The 20,210-nt window shown below is 43.0% G+C and overlaps 1 protein-coding gene across 2 annotated transcripts in view; it reads left to right on the top strand.

The window, feature by feature from the left end:
- The window catches only part of CAT (catalase), an 81,036-nt gene that overhangs the window by 31,731 nt on the left and 29,095 nt on the right, over positions 1–20,210 (top strand). For both annotated transcript variants that reach the window (XM_073604213.1, XM_073604212.1), the window contains 5 exons: positions 5,941–6,051; positions 8,884–9,014; positions 11,341–11,445; positions 12,382–12,507; positions 18,043–18,234. In XM_073604213.1, the coding sequence (XP_073460314.1) occupies positions 5,941–6,051; positions 8,884–9,014; positions 11,341–11,445; positions 12,382–12,507; positions 18,043–18,234 (665 nt within the window). The remainder of the gene's footprint in view (positions 1–5,940; positions 6,052–8,883; positions 9,015–11,340; positions 11,446–12,381; positions 12,508–18,042; positions 18,235–20,210) is intronic.

Raw genomic sequence — 20,210 nt, forward strand, 5'->3', positions numbered from 1 at the left:
CTTCTTATGGCTTTTTTTCAACAATGGCCTTCTTTTTGCCACTCTTCCATAAAGGCCAGATTTGTGGAGTGCACGACTAATAGTTGTCCTGTGGACGGATTCCCCACTTTAGTTGTGGATCTCTGCAGCTCCTCCAGAGTTACCATGGACCTCTTGACTACTTCTCTGATTAATGCTCTCCTTGCCTGATCTGTAAGTTTATGTGGACGGCCATGTCTTGGTGGGTTTGGAGTTGTGCCATATATTCCATTTTTGGATGATGGACTGAACAGTGCTTTGTGAGATGTTCAAGGCTTGGGATATTTTTTTTTTATAACCTAACCCTTCTCCACAACTGCATCCCTGACCTGTCTGTTGTGTTCCTTGGCCTTCATGGTGCTGTTTGTTCACTAAGGTTCTCTAACAAACCTCTGAGAGCTTCACAGAAGAGCTGCATTTATACTGAAATTAAATTTCACACAAGTGGACTCTACTTACTAATTAGGTGACTTCTGAAGGCAATTGGATTCCACTAGATTTTAGATGGGGGTATCAGAGTAAAGGGGGCTTAATACAAATGCAAGCAACACTTTTCACATATTTTGAAAACCATTAATCATTTTCCTTCCACTTCACAATTATTTGCCACTTTGTGTTGGTCAATCACATAAAATCCCAATAAATCACATTTACGTTTTTGGTTGTAACATGACAAAATGTGGAAAATTTCAAGGGGTATGAATACCTTTTCAAGGCACTGTAGACAGAGATGACTGGTCTCTATCTACCAGTGCAAAGTAGGTGTTTGTCTTCATTAGATATTGTTTTCTCTCAGACAGACATTATCCCATTATGTGACTGCAATAGCATTAGATATTCCTAATATGGCTTAGAAAATTCATTCAGTCTTTAAAAGGAAAGAAAACTGGCTTAAACACAATATTCAGAGAGTAGTGATTAATGACTCATACTCTGAATGGTCTAAGGGCCCTTTCACACTGGGGCGGTTTGCAGGCGCTATTGCGCTAATAATAGCGCCTGCAAACCGACCCAAAAGTGCCGCTGCTTTGATTCCAGTGTGAAAGCCCCGAGGGCTTTCACACTTGAGTGGTGCGCTAGCAGGAAGGGAAAAAAAGTCCTGCTAGCAGCATCTTCGAAATGGTGAAGGAGCGGAGTGTATATCGCTCCTTCACCGCTCCTGCCCATTGGAATCAATGGGACAGCGCAGCTATACCGCCGGCAAAGCGCCTCTGCAGAGGCGCTTTGCGGTGGTTTTTAACCCTTTACCGCCCCGCTAGCGGCCGAATACCGACGGTAATACGCCGCTTACAATAGCGGCGCTTTACCACCGACGCCGCCCCCGCCTCAGCGTGAAAGGGCCCTAAGGGTATTAGTCATGTACCCCAAGGTTCAGTGTTGGGACTCTTATTATTTAACCTGTTTATAACACAATATGCACTAATACAGCTACAATCACTTCAACCAAGTGTTTGCAGATGACACCAAGCTATGCAGTGAAATAATGTCCATACAGGATTTCTCAAATTTACAAGCCGACCTCGTGCACCATTTAATTGGGCAACTATGTGGCAAGTGAGGTTTGTTATGCACTTGGAGGGTGAAAACATGCATGCATTGATTGTATATTGTAGGAAGAGAACAGCTGGGGGAGTCAATGGTGGAGAAGGATCTGGATGTTCTGGTAGATCATAAGCTTAATAATGAGAAAGAGAGAGAGAGAGAGAGAGAGAGAGAGAGAGAGAGAGAGATTTATTTTGCCCCTGTTCAAATCATTAGTCTGGAATGTTCAGTTTTAGGCACCAACTCATGAAAAGGATATTGGAGAAAGTGCAGAGAAGGGCAATCAAACTGATGAGAGGCATGAAGGAGCTCAGCTATGAGGAAAGATTAGAGGAACTGAATTTATTCTCTCTTGAGAATAGGAGATTAAGGGGGGATATGATCTCATGTATAAATATATAAATGGTCCATATAGTGAGCTTGGTGTTGCGTTATTAACTCTAAGGCCATACAAAGGACAAGGGGGCACTCATTACCTTGGTAGGGGAGGAGGTTTACCCTCTGCATACAGAAGGGCTTCTTCACAATAAGAGCTGTGAAAATATGGAATAGGCTCCCTCAAGAACTAGTTCTGGCCAGCTCAGTTGATTTGTTAAAAAAATCTAGATGCATTCCTAAATGCATATAATATAAATGGATATTAACCTATATAGGTATTGTTGATCCAGGGGACGTCTGATCTATCTTCTGGAGGATCAGGAAGGAAGATTTGCCTTCCTAGGTGGAGCAAATAGGACCATGCTTAAAGGTGTGTGTTTTTTATTTATTTTTTTGTCTTCCTCTGGATCAGTGGTTCTCAACCTGGGGGTCGGGACCCCCTCGGGGGTCAAATGACAATTTTCCAGGGGTCACCAAATCCTGGGCTGTTTCGCCCAGAAGGGCTGTCCCTGGAGCCTGTGGCCGCCCAGCTGGACTGTTCCTGGAGCCCGCGGCCGCCCACTCAGCCCACTCAGCCGCCCATTCAGTTCATAGCATGGCTGGGGGGCAGAGACTAGAGGTCAGCTGAGTGGTGAGGAATAAGGGGGGTGGGGCTGGAGGAGACCCTATCTCCTGATTTCGGCATAGGTGTCACTGCTGTGAGACACCACAAAGTTGAAGACACAGTGAGTAACACTACCTGTGATTATAGTTGCCATTAAAAGTCCCCACTACAGTTCTCAGATCAGCAGATGACCTTGATCAAGAGCACCTAAGTTGGCTGATCAGAACCTCCGCCAGCACTGCCACTCATCCCATTCCCACCACCAAGGAGTAAGAGATGGAATAAAAATAGAGAATACATAGAAGGGAGAGGAAAAGAGGGGGAGGAACAAAGAAAAAGGGAGAGAAAGAATAAGAGAAAGAACAAGAAAGACAACTAGAGAGAGGGGTGGGGGGTGGAAAGAAATTGGGATAGAGAGAAATAAAAGGGAAAGAAAGGAGAACAAAGAAAGAGTGGTACATCCTAAAATGTACCATAAGGGGTTTTAATACTGTACGAGTGGAAGGGACTCAAGGAGCGCTAAATGTCCATGGGTTAGGGGCGCAAATTACTTGTTTTGCCTTGGAAGCTGACAACCCACACTACGAAAAAATTTTTACTGTTATGGGTCCCCACAACTTGGGAAATTTTATCAAGGGGTCACGGCACTAGAAAGGTTGAGAACCACTGCTCTGGATCAACTGTGGGTATAGGTTTCTGTGAATGGAGATTTTCTATTTATTGTTTCTATTGGTTGAACTAGATAGACAGGTCTTTCTCCTTCTCCCCCCCCCTTTTTTTTTTTCCAGACTGACTACTAACTAGTTAACTAGGTCTCGCCATATCTAGGGCTTAGTCACTGAAATTTCTACAGCTAAACCTAAAATGTATCAGGAAGGAGAGCGTGAACAAAACATATTAAACACTTACAGGGTGGGGTGTGAACTTACTGAAACAATACTGTAATGGGGGGGGGTTGACAAACTCTCTCTAGGGAAGCACCTACAATGCAAATTACAAAAAAAAAGCCTGGTTTGTCATGTAGTAGACAGGATGTCATTAGTATTCGGTAAATTGGAATGATGACAGACCAGAAGTTGGTCAATAATACAGTTCTTGAAATATGTAATTATGGTGTCTCAGACTGCCTAATCACTTATTGATTCTCCTGATGGCATAATCTTACCTTGTCATTAAATAATTATATGCTTTATTACATGTATAATGCACAAGTACACTATATTGCCAAAAGTATTAGGCCACCCCTCCAAATCATTTGGTGGAGGGGGGATTATGGTGTGGGGTTGTTTTTCAGGGTTGGGCTTGGCCCCTTAGTTCCAGTGAAGGGAACTCTTAAGGTGTCAGCATACTAAGACATTTTGGACAATTTTATGCTCCCAACTTTGTGGGATCATTTTGGGGATGGCCAAACTTTACTATAGACACACTCCTAAACCTTGTGGACAGCCTTACCAGAAGAGTTGAAGCTTTTATAGCTGCAAAGGGTGGGCCAACTCAATATTGAACCCTACGGACTAAGACTGGGATGCCATTAAAGTTCATGTACGTGTAAAGGCAGGTGGTCTTGCAACAAATAAGCACGCATACGCTATAGCCAGTTTTAGCCACTCCCCTCAGTTCCTGCCCCTGAGGAGTTTGAATGCACATCCCTACAACAGAAATAGTAGTACACACACTCTATAGCCAGTTTTAGATGCTCACATCAGTCTCCACCCCTGGGGAACTTGGAATGCATGTCCCTACAACAGTTATGAAAGTGCACACAGTGTATAGCCCTTTTATTCAGAAGCTTTTCTTAACCGCTTGCCGCCCGCCGGCTGTCATATGACGGCCAGGCGGCACGGCTCTCATTCTGGGAGGGCGTCATATGACGCCCTCGCCTTCCCTACCCACCAGGGTGCGCGCATGCACCGCCGGCGGCAGTCGCGTGCACCCGCCGTGTCACTGGGCACCCGATGCGCATGCCCGGCGGCCGCGATGTCCGCCGGGCACACGCGATTGCCCGGTAACACGGCAGGACGTGGATCTGTGTGTGTAAACACACAGATCCACGTCCTGTCAGAGAGGAGAGGAGACCGATGTGTGTTCTCAGTATAGAGCAACACTGATCAGTCTCCTCCCCTTGTGAGTCCCCTCCCCCTACAGTTAGAAACATTCCCTAGGAACATAGTTAACCCCTCGATCACCCCCTAGTGTTAACCCCTTCCCTACCAGTCACATTTATACAGTAATCAGTGCATTTTTATAGCACAGATCGCTGTATAAATGTGAATGGTCCCAAAAATGTGTCGATGTGTCCGGCCACAATTTTGCAGTCACAATAAAAATCGCAGATTGCCGCCATTACTAGTAAAAATAAATAAATAAATAAATATGCTATAAATCTATCCCCTATTTTGTAGACGCTATAACTTTTGCGCAAACCAATCAATATACGCTTATTGCGATTTTTTTTTTTACCAAAAATATGTAGAAGAATACATATTGGCCTAAACTGAGGAAAAAATGTGTTTAAAAAAAAAAAAATTGGATATTTATTATAGCATAATAATAAAAAATATTGTGTTTTTTTTTAAACTTGTCCCTCTTCTTTTGTTTATAGCGCAAAAAATAAAAACCGCAGATGTGATCAAATACTACCAAAAGAAAGCTCTATTTGTGAGGAAAAAATTATAAAAATTTAATTTGGGTACAGTGTTGTATGACCGTGCAATTGTCATTCAAAATGTGACAGCGCTGAAAGCTGTAAAATGGCCTGGGCAGGAAGGGGGTGAAAATGCCCTGTATTGAGATGGTTAAAGAGGATACTATAATGACTTGGAGTCAACTTTTATTTTTTAAGTTGATCAATAATTGGAGGGATTATTATTTTTATGGGCACTCACCTTTCAAAATGACCTTAGTGCAAAGTCACTTAAATGTTTTGAATAGCCATGATCCAGCCTAACCCCTTTCTTTCATGGTGATTTCCCAGAATATATTTTTTGTTTACATTTTTCCTGTAACAAGAAATGGCTTTTATTACTCCCTGTGGCATCACAAGGCTTCTAAAATTGTTACAGAGGCAGCTACTGGGAGCTCCGTTCCTAGTGATGCAGCTCCGCACCCAAAACTACATCTCCCAAGAGCCAATATTTCACAGTGTGAGGGAAGTCTCTTGGGAGTTAAGGCAGCAGCACTATTTTGCCAGGAAAAAATATCAATGGACTCATGTGGAGAGGGACAGCGAGGGGTGGGGATAGGTGGAGTTCTGTAGTCCAGCAAACAGGGCTGACAACACTGTGATTTTACAACAGCAGGGACAACGTGTTGTCGGTCCAAATGTGAAATTACGAGCACACTGTATTTCTGGCAGATCAACAGGTAAACATAAATATTGCTTTTTTTTCCCCATCTAGGAGCATTTGGTTTTTTTGAAGTGACTCATGATATTACCAACTACTGCAAAGCCAGTGTGTTTGAGTACATCGGGAAGAAGACCCCAATTGCTGTGCGGTTCTCTACTACAAGTAAGTTATTCATGGACAATAAAACTAAAATATATATTTGCTATGCACAAAAAAAGTATTAGTTGTCTCCCCTAAAGTTGTTAGAGTTCACACTTCATGGTGGGTATGTCATCTGGTTGACTGGGGATATCCATTGTTCTTGTCCCAGTGATGGTACATGCATGGACAAAAGCCAAATGCACTCAATGGAAGAAACCCGGCCAAAGATTTCCTATATTTACATATTCCCTAGCTAGATTCACACTTTGCTCAGTCTAGTATCTTTTTGCTACCTGGATTTCTTTTTATTCAATGGGTTTCAGTAATATTTTGCATATTTATAGTAAGTCCAATGTTACATTTGTCACATTTAAACATTGCCAATTTTTAAAATATGAACTATCGATTTTTATCAGTGATTCTACATTAATTTCTTTGAAAGGCCTCCTCACACTAATTTCAGCATTTATTCAGTAACAGTGCTGACTGTCCTCAGGGCTGCTGTTAGAAATCACAGGGCTCCATGCAGCCTACCTGAGAGGACCCCCTTTCCTTGGCTGAATGTGATTAAGGACATGGCTTTATCAGTCCCTTTCTCTACAGCCTCACCTGCACAGATGAATGAATAGGAAGCGCTCTGAGGCTTCCTGCTTATTCACAAACTGAAGCATGGTAAACGGTTAACTATGCTTCAGTGATGAATGGACACAGGATTAATTGGTAGCAATCGCTCACTGTGTTCATTCAGGAAAGGAAGGGGCCAGTAAATGACATTTCCTTGCTCTCCATCCTGAAACATCCCCTTGTGTGCCCGCAGCAGCTTCTGAAGGGAGAGGAGAGGAGGGAAGCCGGCAGCGTTGCAGGGAAAAGGGGCACATGGGGGGCAAGACAGCAGATGGAAGGGGCACATGTGCTAGAACCAATCCCCCCTGCAGTGCAGCTGGAGGGAGAAAGAGGAGGGTAGCCAGAAGCTCTGCAGGGGAAAGGGGTACATGGGGGCTGGACAGCAGATGGAAGGGGCGCATGTGCTAGATCCAATCCCCCCCCCCCCCCCCTGCAGTGCAGCCAGAAGGGGGGTGAGGAGGAGAAGCTGGAAGAGCTGAAGGGGGAGACGGAGGATCAGTATCTGCAATAAGACAGTATAGGCAGCCCTCCTGCTCTGCAGATGCCCAGGCCCCCCTTTTTGAACTGATGTGGCCCGGTACAGGACTGTACTGCCTTATCCGCAGCCCTGACTGTGCTTTCTGACCTAGATCACCACTAGAGAGACAACCTACAAACTCTGTTAAAAATGATCACGATAAAACCAGCACATTTCCTGAATGTTTTCCTGAAATCTGTAGCTGTGCCATTAGAGGGAGACATTGTACCAAGTTTTGGCCCCGTTTTTACCTGTTCCATCGTGCAGTGAAGATTATGTTTGCTTTTGTTGGCCCTGGATTTGAACAGTTTATAGGCTGCAATTAGCCACATTGACAGTTTTGGAAATATGTTCCACGCTTGGCATAAAGTCATAATCCCTGGAGAGATCACCGACGGTGTAAAATATGAAGCCAAAGGCTTTCAGGTACATTGCTTCAGGTTAAAGAGCTCTAATAATTCATTTAAAGTAACATGAAACATGGCATTGTTCTGCTGCTCACCTCTCTACACCATTTCACCCTGCACACTCCGCAAGAGATCTGTGTGGGGAATTCATCATTTTTCGGTAGTACACCATAATTCATAGATGTGAACCATCTTTGCATTTTTGTGCTCTGCAATGGGAAGAAAGAGGTTTAAGTCTCTTAAAACCTGTCTGGTAGTACCAGGGCCGATGATCAGGCAGTACAGCCAGACCTCCTGTACTGGGCCCGGGCCTCATCAGTTCAAAAGGGGAGGTCCGGCTGTACTGTCTTATTGCAGACACCGATCTTCTTCTTCCTCCCCCTGCAACGCTACAAGTTTTTCCTCTTCATTCTACTCTGCCTGCACTGCAGGGGGATTGGTTCTAGCAAATCCACCCCTTCCATCTGCTGTTGGGGCCCCTCCCTGTATGTCCCTTTCCCCCGGCTTCCCTCCTCTCTGCTGCTGCAGGCACACAGGGGGATGTTTCAGGATGCAGAGTGCAGGCTCAGTTGCTTTCCAACGGGGAAAGGGGACCCTGTCAGGAAGGCTGTATGGGGCCCCGTGATTTCTAGCAGCAGCCATAGGTAGTTGATTAACAACCCATTTAAAAAGAATGGGCTGCCTTAAAGTGGTTGTAAACCCTTACATATACCCAGTGCAGTGCCTGTTCTCGGGTGATACTGAGATATGATCCTACATAAGTTGGACCTGTTTATCTGCTATCTTCTTTTCTCAACAACCATGCAAAGTGCAGAATTTATACAGCTTGTCTGAGATTTCGGAATACAGGGGGTGGAGAGCTGAAGTTACACACCACAGAGCTCAGTGAGGAGAGCTCTGAGAGCTGATTGGAGGGAAGAGACAGACCGGCTTTACACAAAAGACAGGAACAGAGTTGAGGCTGTCAGTCACAGGCTGTGTGCTGAAGCTCACTCCTGTCACACTTTTTTTTTTTTTCTCGGTGTCAGTAAAACGTGCCAGAAGTGAATCATTCCGATAGCAGAGAAACAATGCAGCAAACAAAAATGACACTTAATTGAGACACACTATAGAGGGATCTGCTTTATTCATATTTCATGTCTGAGGTTTACAACCACTTTAATACGACCTGTCCTAACACATATGGGGTAATGCACCACCACTGTGTGATTCTGGCCTGATAGAGGGGGCATTTTTAGACATTTCTTATATTTCTGTGTTCTGTGACAATGATGCTGATTTGGGAACCATTTTGTCTCCTTGCAGGTGGAGAGTCTGGCACTTCTGACTTTCCTCGTGAACCTCGTGGGTTTGCAGTGAAATTCTACACAGAACAAGGGAACTGGGACCTGGTTGGCAACAACAGCCCCGTTTTTTTCTTAAGAGACCCCATATTGGTGAGTACCCAGATGACAAGGATAACTTGGTACAAATTTGTGGCAGTATTGAATTTTAAGTCTGTTAACTTGCTGCACATTTTCACTGGCAAGTTGTACAGTTGCAGAGCACTTGAAGCACAAGTTCTAGTTGACACTTTTCCAATTTTTAGCAAATTTGCATGGCAAGTCTCTAGCAAGAGCAAAGTTGCAGTGGTGAGTCTACAGTAAGATCTCTGCACGTCTACAGCATGAAAATTCAGCCACAGTGACCCCTGTGGTGGGATGACTATAGCACAACATAACTAAATCAGAACTTGCAGAATGTTTGGAAAGAAAGTTGATCTGAAGTCACGCAATGCGGACTTACTGCAACTGAGTAACAAACTTGTGAAGTCTGGCAAATCTAGCAATAGCTTAGCAAGTCATTTTCAAACTTGTAGAACAATTGCTTGCTATCTGGGTGCATGGTGCTACTGAGGAAGAGAGTAAAGTAAATACTGCTACATGAATATATTTAACACTGCACATCTGTAGACAAAGACTGGAGCTAAAACCTGGTATGGTCAGGGTCATGCTCGCTCATCATATGACACTTGTGGACTAGTAAATACGTAGTATTCCCACTGCTTGCATGCACAGCACTTGCAAAGTTTGTTTTACACATTTGTAGAGCAGTAATACGCTCTCTTCACCACTAGATGTCCTCAGTCTTCTGGGTTGAATTATGCCCAGTGTGGTTGGGGAGGGCGAAGATGTGGGGGTAGTTGCCAAAGCTAACCCATACACATAGACACCCAAGGGGAATTAAATGGACTTTCTCGGTACTGATATAACCACAAATTGATTAATAAAATACAAAATTTTATTCTGTAACAATGTACAAACAATATCTTAAAAACACGGAAATGTATTCAAAAACAAATTATAAAATATAGTATAGTATACACCACACAGAACTAACTAATAGCAGGTTTTCCCAGTACAGTTCTTGTTCAGGTGGGGTATAAATATTCCTCTACCGGTTTCGCGGTATAACCGCTTCTTCAGGAGGATGAGAGGTCTATGGGGAAACAATGTATTAAAAGAAAAAAATATACAAGAAAACGAACAATCGCAAGGCATGGCAATAGTAACATAAGTACGGAAAGATCTGCTCACCCAAATGGACCAGGCACGGCTAACAGCAGAATCCCACAAATCCCCCCGCCGGTGGACAAGGGGGAGTGCAAGAAACCGTCACTTAAGTGTCACTTAATACAGAAGACTGAGGATATACTGTGAGTGTAGGGACAAATTAAAGGGACAATTACGATGTTAGCATAATCATTATCTCTCATGCATATTTACCAGCCTGTTTGCAAATCTTTCTACATCCAGGAGAAAACGGTGGCCCATTCAACTTGTTTCTTTACAAAAAAGAAGCTTACAGTCAATCATTCATACCTCCACAACTGCTTTTATCATCATAAAATCAATGGGAATACAAAAATCTGAAACAGCTTACAAGGATAAATGAACCTCGGGCGGAGCTCAGTTGAAACACAGAAAAGTCTCAAATGCATCTGGATACATGCAGCATCATCCCCATCAACACATGCACATACACTAATGTATAACATTCTGCAGATTGTTTGCATTGTCGTCCTCCCTGTACAATTCATGGACAACTCTAGTTTTCTTCTTCCTACATTCAAAACTTTTCATTGATGCCCAAATTCTCCCTGCTGGGTTACTCCCTTGAGCCTTCATGTTTTGGTCTCTCCAGCACTCTTTCTCTCCCCCCAATAATGTTGTCACTGGTCAGCCAATCATTGCTTAATCCAGAGTAGGTCCTAACAAAAAACGTGGCATCCTATGACATAGAGGCTTTATTAAACATATTATGAAAAAGCAATCACTGTTACAATTAATATTAACCACTTCAGCCCCGGAAGGATTTGCCCCCTTAATGACCAGGCCATTTTTTGCGGTACGGCACTGCATTGCTTTAACTGCCAATTGCGCGATCGCGCGACGCTGTACCCAAACCAAATTGATGTGTTCCCCCCCCCCCTATAGAGACTTCTTTTGGTGGTATTTGATCATCTCATGCGGGTTTTTTTTGTTGCGCCATAAACAAAGAGCAACAATTTTTATATATATTTTTTTTTATTTCAGCAAAACATCCAATAAATGAGCATTTCCAGAAGGAGCGATCATCAATACCAGACCACATAGTTGTATCAGTACAGGCTTCTTTTATTTACCTTTATTATATAAGGGATCATATTTATTTCTGTAATTCAAATTAAGAGATGGATGTTTTCCTTTCAAATCTAACCTTCTTTTTTTTTTTCTTGTGTAGTTTCCGTCTCTTTCACGGGCCCAGAAGAGAAACCCACAGACACATCTAAAAGACCCAAATGCACTGTGGGATTTTTTTAGCCTTCGCCCAGAAACCCTCCATGAGGTACGTGTCTTGCATGACAAAATATATTTGTAATTTCTTCTGGCCATTTGGCCCCTTTCACACTGGGGCGGTAGGGGGCGTTGGCGGTAAAACAGCGCTATTTTTAGCGCTGTTTTACTGCGGTATACGGCCGCTAGAGGTGCGGTTTTAACCCCCCGCTGGCGGCCGAAAAAGGGTTAAATCCACTCATATAATTGCAGCGGTATTGCCGCGGTATAGCCGCGTTGTCCCATTGATTTCAATGGGCAGGAGCGGTTTAGGAGCGGTGAATACACCGCTCCTTCACCGCTCCAAAGATGCGGCTGACAGGAGATTTTTTCTTCTCCGGCAAGCGCAATGCTTCAGTGTGAAAGCCCTCGGGCTTTCACACTGAACAAACAGCGGAGGCTGTTTTGGGGCGGTTTGCAGGCGCTTTTTTTAGCGCAATAACGCCTGCAAACCGCCCCAGTGTGAAAGGGGCCTAGTGTGATCTAGGTACACCTACCAGACACCATATCTAGCTTGCTGACCTTACATTTTTCTACTGCGGTACAGTGCAATGGCCAGGCAGCTCCAGCCTTCTGATTTCCATATTGTAATTCATAATTAGATCAATTGCTCAAAAGGAAGACTAGTAAGCACATTATTTCCTGTTTGTTAACTCACTTAGTAAAGACATTGTAAACAATTTGCCCTCATTGTCCCCAAGTTATTATTCTTTCTTCAATGCAACATTCTATTAATTTGCTTACTCTCTAAACTGAAGTATTTATGGATGTGAGAACCCAAATTCTCAGAGTTGCAGTAATGAAGTGCCAGTGGGTCCACATAGATCCATTCTTCTATCATCATGGAGGATGTACTGCTCCATCATCACATTGTAGGTCTGCTTTAATGATGAAGTACATTCCCATGTTAGGTGATGACTTCATGTTCTAATATCTTTTCAATTCGTAGGTCACCATGATATTTACTGACCGTGGTACACCTGATGGTTATCGACACATGCATGGATTTGGGATCCATGCCTTTAAACTGGTCAATGCTCATGGAGGCCCTGTATACTGCAAGTTTATCTACAATGTGAGTACCAAATACATAAAAGTTACACACTTTACCTTTTTTAAAGTGTATATATAACATCAAAAAGCTTTTTTTCGAACCTTTGAATAGAGCTGTGAAGGATTTGAAGTCCTGTTTGGCTTTTACTGCTGTACTGGGCTCAATTAGAGACCTTTCTTACCTCCTGACATATCCTGATTTTATCCACATAGGAAGTTGGGGAGAATCTGTAATACAGACTACAGTTGTGTTCAAAAGTTTGCATACCCTGGCAGAAATCATGACATTTTGGCATTAATATTGAAATAGTGACTGATCATGCCGAAAAAAAACTCTGACGTCACACAAATATGTGGCCCCACTGCACTGGGCTTTTTGCCAAGGGGTCGCATATTTGTGTTCCTCCCTTTTTGCTGAGAGCGCTCCCAGCAGAGATGGAGGTCTCACTGTGAGCCCCGTACTAACGATCGAAACCCGGAACTTGAATGGCTGAATAGCCTCTGATTGGGTATCGCAATGATCAGTCACTGTGAAGCCCACCCCCATGTTTTCTGTCTCTGTGAATGGATGAGTGTCAGTGCCAGGGTTAGTGTTTGGGTCAAGATCAGGGTCAGTATTTTTTAGACAGATTTTCTTTTAAATTAGTATCAGTGTCAGGGTAAAATAAAAAATAAAGTGCACTATTGTTTCTGGGCTGTACTACGGGTATAAAAAGACAACTAACATACACATTCATGTGGTATCACTGTGATAGTTAGAAACAGGAGAATTTATTTTGGGCTGTTCCTTGGTGATAGTTTATGGTAGTAACAAGATATATATTCAGCTAAATTTAAAAAATGATATAATTTTTTTCATATTTTGGGATAATTTTTTCCTTTTTTTTTTTTTTTTTTAATTTTTTTTAATTTTATTTTTTTTATTTAAAAAAAAATCAGGAGATCTCAATTACAATTTCCCACCAAATAAAAGCCAAATTTGTCCTAAAAAAAGAACAGGTATAATCCACCTGGATGCACAAAGTAGTTGTGATATGTACTGTTTTACTAACACATTTCAAAGTTGCAAAATTGGGCTTAGGCAAGATTTGTGTTAGCCTTATGCCCCGTACACACGGTCGGATTTTCCGATGGAAAATGTCCGATCGGAGCGTGTTGTCGGAAATTCCGTCCGTGTGTGGGCTCCATCGGACATTTTCCATCGGATTTTCCGACACACAAAGTTGGAGAGCAGGAGATAAAATTTTCCGACAACAAAATCCGTTGTCGGAAATTCCGATCGTGTGTACACAAATCCGACGGACAAAGTGCCATGCATGCTCAGAATAAATAAAGAGATGAAAGCTATTGGCCACTGCCCCGTTTATAGTCCCGACGTACGTGTTTTACGTCACCGCGTTTAGAACGATCGGATTTTCCGACAACTTTGTGTGACCGTGTGTATGCAAGACAAGTTTGAGCCAACATCCGTCGGAAAAAATCCATGGATTTTGTTGTCGGAATGTCCGAACAAAGTCCGACCGTGTGTACGGGGCATTAGGCACAAAGGGGTTAACCACTTAAGCCCCGGAACATTTTGCTGGCCAAAGACCAGAACACTTTTTGCGATTCGGCACTGCGTCGCTTTAACTGACAATTGCGCGGTCATACAATGTGGCTCCCAAACAAAATTGACATCCTTTTTTTCCCACAAATAGAGCTTTCTTTTGGTGGTATTTGATCACCTCTGCGGTTTTTATTTTTTGGGCTATAAACAAAAAAAGAGCGACAATTTTGAAAAAAACTCATTATTATTTACATTTTGCTATAATAATTATCCCCCAAAAATATATAAAAAAACATTTTTTAGTTCAGTTTTAGGCCAATACGTATTCTTCTACATATTTTTGGTAAAAAAAAAATCGCAATAAGCGTTTATTGATTGGTTTGCACAAAAGTTATAGCGTTTACAAAATAGGGGATAGTTTTATGGCATTTTTATAAATTTTTTTTTTTTACTAGTAATGGCAGCGATCAGCGATTTTTATCGTGACTGTGACATTATGGCACATTGGACATTTTTGACACATTTTTGGGACCATTGTCATTTATACAGCAATCAGTGCTATACAAATGCACTGATTCCTTTGTAAATGACACTGGCAGTGAAGGGGTTAACCACTAGGTGGCAGTGTAGGGGTTAAGTGTGTCCTGGGGAGTGATTCTAACTGTGGGGGGCGTGGCTCCGTGTGGCACATCACTGATTTCCGCTCCCGATCACAGGGATCAGAGATCAGTGACAGTGTCACTAGGCAGAACAGGGAGATGCTTGTTTACATTAGCATCTCCCCGTTCTTCCTCTCCATGAGACGATCGCGGGTAACCCGCGACCCGACTCACGGAGCTTGCCGCGCCCCCGCAGGCCGCCTCTTAAAGGGCAACGTACAGGTACGTTAGTTTGCCTGTACGTGCCATTCTGCCGCAGTATATCTGCGTGAGGCGGTCGGCAAGCGGTTAAGGATAGTTATCATAGCAAGCCATTTATTATCACATAGTTGTTTAGCTCCATTTAAAATCATCAAAGAAATCGACCAAATGGCCCTGATCAAAAGTTTGCATACCCTGGAATGTTTGACCTTGGTACAGACACACAAGGTGACACACACATTAAAATTGTAATTAAGGGTTAATTTGTCACATCTGTGGCTTTTTAAATTGCAGTTAGTGTCTGTGTATAAATAGTCAATGGGTTTGTTAGATCTCACGTGGATGCACTGAACAGTCAAGATACTGAGCTATAGGGAGTAGAAAGGAACAGTCAAAAGATCTGGATAACAAGGTAATGGAACTTTATAAAGATGGAAAAGGATATAAAAAGAGATCCAAAGCCTTTGCATTTGCCAGTAAGTAATGTTCAATAACTTATTAAGAAGTGGAAAATTCAAGGATCTCTTGATACTAAGCCAAGGTCAGGTAGACCATAAAGATTGCAGCCACAACTGCCAGAGGAATTGTGTAGAATACAATGCTTACAGTTCTTTTTTCATGCGTTGAAGTACATGGCATTAATTAAGGTAGCTCATGTAAAATTAATGGGCTGTAACATCTCAATATTTGAAATTTTCAGTCCTGCTGTATTTTTTACACACTGAAAAGAAAGTGAGTAAAATAAAACTGGTCATTGGTCGGTGACAGTTTTAGTAACTCCTAGCATTGGTGTCGGTGGACACAATAAAAACCACAGCATTGGTGTCTGAGACAATAATAGCCTCCAGCATTGGTGTCACTGCAAGGGCGGACTGACAACTCGTGGGGCCCCCGGGCAATAGGAGATTATGGGGCCCCAAGGCTTACAGATGGCAGCCATCTTTTTGACGCAACTTGAATGTGGGCATACCCATGCGGAGGGGCACCAAGCTTGGTTACATGCAGAGTGGTAGGAGACTTGGAGCTGGCGACCCAATAAAGACACCAGGAGCCTCTCATTGGCAGTGCCACCTTAACAGCATCATGGGCCCCTGGGCAAAATACTGCACTGGGACCCCTACCAGGGAGATGATGACCTGCGGCATAGTCAGGGCCGCTCTTAGAAATCATGGGGCCCTGTACAGCCTACCTGACAGGGCCCCCCTCAATCCTGTACTTGACCCCCACCCCTGACCCCATGCTTTCAAGGACTTGCTTTTCACACTGCTGCTGCTACTGCCGCCCCCATCTCCTGGCATGCTGTGACTTGCTTGCCTGTGTACTGTTGAGCAGGTAATGAGTAGGAAAGTGTATTAGAAATTGGGGGAGAAGTTTAGAACATCCTTCCTCCAGGAGCAGTGTAATTCTCCTCACACAGAAAATGCATCTAACCAGTGGCGGCTGGTGGTTTTGTTTGGGGGGGCGGCAAACAACCCCCCCCCACTGTCTGCCGGTCAACTGGCACTTAACCTATCTAGGTGGTGGGCACATCGGGCAGCAGCGGGGATCGGGACATCGGCGGACAGCAGGCTGTGTCTTCTTCTTCTCCTCCTCCTCGCTTCCTGGCGTGCGTCTCCTCCTAGGCATCCAATAGGATCACCTGTCGTTTCAGCCAATCGGGTATCAGACCCGCTTCCCGATTGACCTCAGCCAAGTCAGCTTACCTTCTAGCAGGCTGCAGCCTGACCCCCCCCCCCCACACACACACAATGTACCCGCTGGAGAAGGGAGCGGGTACATTGGCTGAGGAGGCAGTGGAGAGGCGGAGCTATAGCCTCAGGATTTTTTACATCAAAGGGATATCGGTAAGGGACATTTCAGGGACAGATGTAAAAAAACACAGGATTTTTATAAACTGTCCCCCCTTTTTCTGAGGCTGGCAACCCTGATGGGGGGGGGGCCTAGTGGCCTCAGGCAGTGCCAAATGGTCAGTCCGCCCCTGTGTTACTGACCGCAATAATAACCCCCAGCATTGGTGTCAGGCACCACAATATTAATCCCAGCATCAGTGTCAGTGGCTGCAGTAATAACCCCCATATTGATGATCAGTGTCATTGCTATTTCAAACACCCTTGGTGGACAGTGGCAATGTTGTTAACCCCCTTTTAAACCCCAATACCTGCACCAAAGGTCAATGGCTGTGCTGTTAACCCCCATTGAACGGTGGTGGTCAGTGGCATAATGTAACACTTATCCCACAACTTTCAATGGTGTCAGTGACTGCAGTAATAACCTCCAAATTGATGATCAGCATTCAGCAGTGCTATTCCAAACCTGCTTCACTGAAGTAGGTAATTTTTTTTTTTGGAAAGTTTGGAGGCACTTTGCAAACAAATACAAAAAAATATTTGTGGAATTAAAAACCATAGCATGTAATCATTTAAATACCGTAGTTTTTGTGCTTTTACCTGCAATTTGGTGGCATGGTCTGTCAAGCTGGATTCCTCCTGTATCCCGCTAGGCCAGCCATTCTCAATCTTCCGCAGAACCCTAGGGTTCCTCCAGAGGTTGCTAGGTTCCTTGAGCTTTGGCTGATTGACCTCCCATTTGATGGGAGAGGTAATTTCCCATTGACCCCTGATTAATTGGTTTTAGCAGGGGTTCATCAAGACCTGATTTATTTTAGGGTTTCCCCTGGGTTAAAAGGGTTGAGGAAAGCTGTGCTGGAGGGGAAGGGAGGAAATATTCACTTCAAATCTGACATAACCGAATAAACCATCTTGATCATCCTGCCCCCTTATGTGCATCTAAAAAGCTTTGCAGGAACTATGCTGTAAAAAACATTGATATGGTCATCAGATCCCATGTCTAGGCATTGGTCATGTGATCTCATGGGTAGTTGCTGATTGTTCAGCCCTGTTTTCAACCCCTTCAGTCCACTTAACATAAGATCAAGGCATACAGTCATGTAATCGACTGCCTTAGGTGCCCAAAGCTATGAGTTCTGCAGAACCAGATTAACAACATATACAAGGGGGGTTTTTAACACTTATGATTTTTGATTGAGGGCAGGTTGATTTTAAGGGGGGAAAGGAATTATTTTTGGTATATCTCCAATAATTAACTATCATTTTGGAAACATGCTTTTTTTTTTTTTGATTGACTTCTTTAGACAAACCAGGGTGAAAAATATCTAACAAGTGAACAAGCAACACTTCTTTCTGGAACAAATCCAGACTATGCAATTAAAGATCTAGCAGATGCCATCAACAGAGGAGACTTCCCTTCTTGGACTCTGTATATCCAGGTCATGACCTTTGAGCAAGCCAAAAATATGCCTTTTAATCCTTTTGACATCACCAAGGTAAGATGCCATCAATATAATAACCAAACAACCCTACCTCTATTTCAAAGGGGGGCTGAAAAGCCTTTTTAGTGAGGACTGGTCCTAGGAATAGTGTTTGCTGTGACCTTCTGTTGTTGGTACTCTTTGGCTAAGCTCTAGCAGTGACCTGTGTCAGTGAAAGGATCTTGGGTGATGTGTGCATGGACTCAAAGTCAATGATGTTTACTCAGAACCATGTCCTTGGCTTGCAGGTTTTTCTTTTATGTATGCTGAGGAAGTTAAGATGTGCTGACCCTGGTAAGCACCTGGGCTCAGGTGGAACAAGGATTATGGAGGCCTTGGTGTTGATTTACTAAAAGTAAATAGGTTGTTTACTTTGTAAGGGAATTTTCCCTAAGCTTCATGAATGTGGTGAAAATCCACTTTTGAAACAACACCCAATCATGTGCAAGGAAAATAAAATAACTGTTTGCTTGAACATCAACAGAGCTTCAAATCTTTCAAATGCATCCCTTGCAAAGTAAATGGCCCATTTGCTTTTAGTAAATCAATCCCAAGGTCTCCATAATCCGGGCTCAGGTGGAACAAGGATGCTCACCAGGATCAGCACATCTTCAATTCCTCAGCAAATCAACCGCCTTTAGTAGACTTCTATTTATGTTCTGCTTAATTTGGGTTGGTGGGGTCAATCGCATTCTCTCCCCCGCACAATTGCCATTAGCAATAATCACTGTCTTCTCCCAGCCGGAATATCTCACACCCCCCTCTGCCGGGAGAATGCATTGTCTTGGGATTCCCCTATCAGCACTGTCTGTGTTGATGGGGGGGAATTGTGCAAATTTCTTTCCTGCAACTCATTTTTGCAAGAAAGAAATTTGCACTGTCTGTGGCCTGCTTAAATCTGGCCCTGCAAGTGGTAATTTCATAGAGTGATTAAACTTCCCATTCAATTTTTTTGTTGCAATCAAAGATATAAAATGGTTGCTTTGAATAAATTCAAGGAGCTGAAACTGAATTTGCCCTGCTTTAATGTGATAAAAAAAAACTTTTCACTTTTCATTAAATTGCTGTCCTTTTTGTCCAGTTTTAATACTATTGTAATCCAATATTTTAAAAAAATCATTGTATTGACCAGTTTCAATTTCACAATTGACTGAATTCTGTTGGTCTGTCAAACTTGCGGGTGGTAGATTTCTTAGGGCCTTTACTATGGTCCTACTGCCTCAAATTTGTAAAGCACATCAATGTGTTTTCAAGATGTGCTTAGCTTTTGGCAGAAGCTGGCAAAGCGCTATTAAATAGTGTGAAAAAAAAAGTCAGTCACGTGGCCCATCAAAGTCACATGACTGGTTCTCTTCCATTCACTAAGCTCTCTGCTGCATTAAACAGGAAGGGCTCCATGGGGCTCTGAACAGTAGTTTGCATTTTAACAATAGGGTGTAAAATGGACAGCGATATTCATTCCCTGTTATAAATCAGCCACTTCGTTTATTTTCTCCCCTTTGGTCTGCTAAATATACAGTTTCAAAGCATTTTGTTATCTGTTTAAGTGCAAAAAAAACCACCTTATGAGTTTGCCTGAGATTGTGTGAGCTGATAACGTCCTATACACAAGGAGGGGTTACGGAGGTGGGGGGGGGGGGGGATCGGTCTCTCTTGTAATCCATCAGAAATAAAAAAAATAAAAAAAGAGAAAGAAAAGGACTTCAAAGTGCCATACGTAAATCTGAAATGACTACTCAGCTGGTTAAAATCCAGAAACAAATTTTATTCACCACAAAATACATTAAAAGCTTCTACAGTAGTGGAAAATAAAAATACTGTGTAAATATTCTAAAGATAGTGCTAGGCCATAATTCCTAGTAACTTAATGACATCTATAAAGGATATAGAGAAGGATATACAATATGTATATTAGGCCAAAGCTGAAGGAAGGTAGTCATAGGTCTCAAACCCATCAGAAACTAGGCAGGGCTGACACCACATGCTTTTGA

The sequence above is a fragment of the Aquarana catesbeiana genome, linkage group LG11 (genome assembly GCF_042186555.1).
Source record: "Aquarana catesbeiana isolate 2022-GZ linkage group LG11, ASM4218655v1, whole genome shotgun sequence".
Classification (NCBI taxonomy): Eukaryota; Metazoa; Chordata; class Amphibia; order Anura; family Ranidae; genus Aquarana; species Aquarana catesbeiana.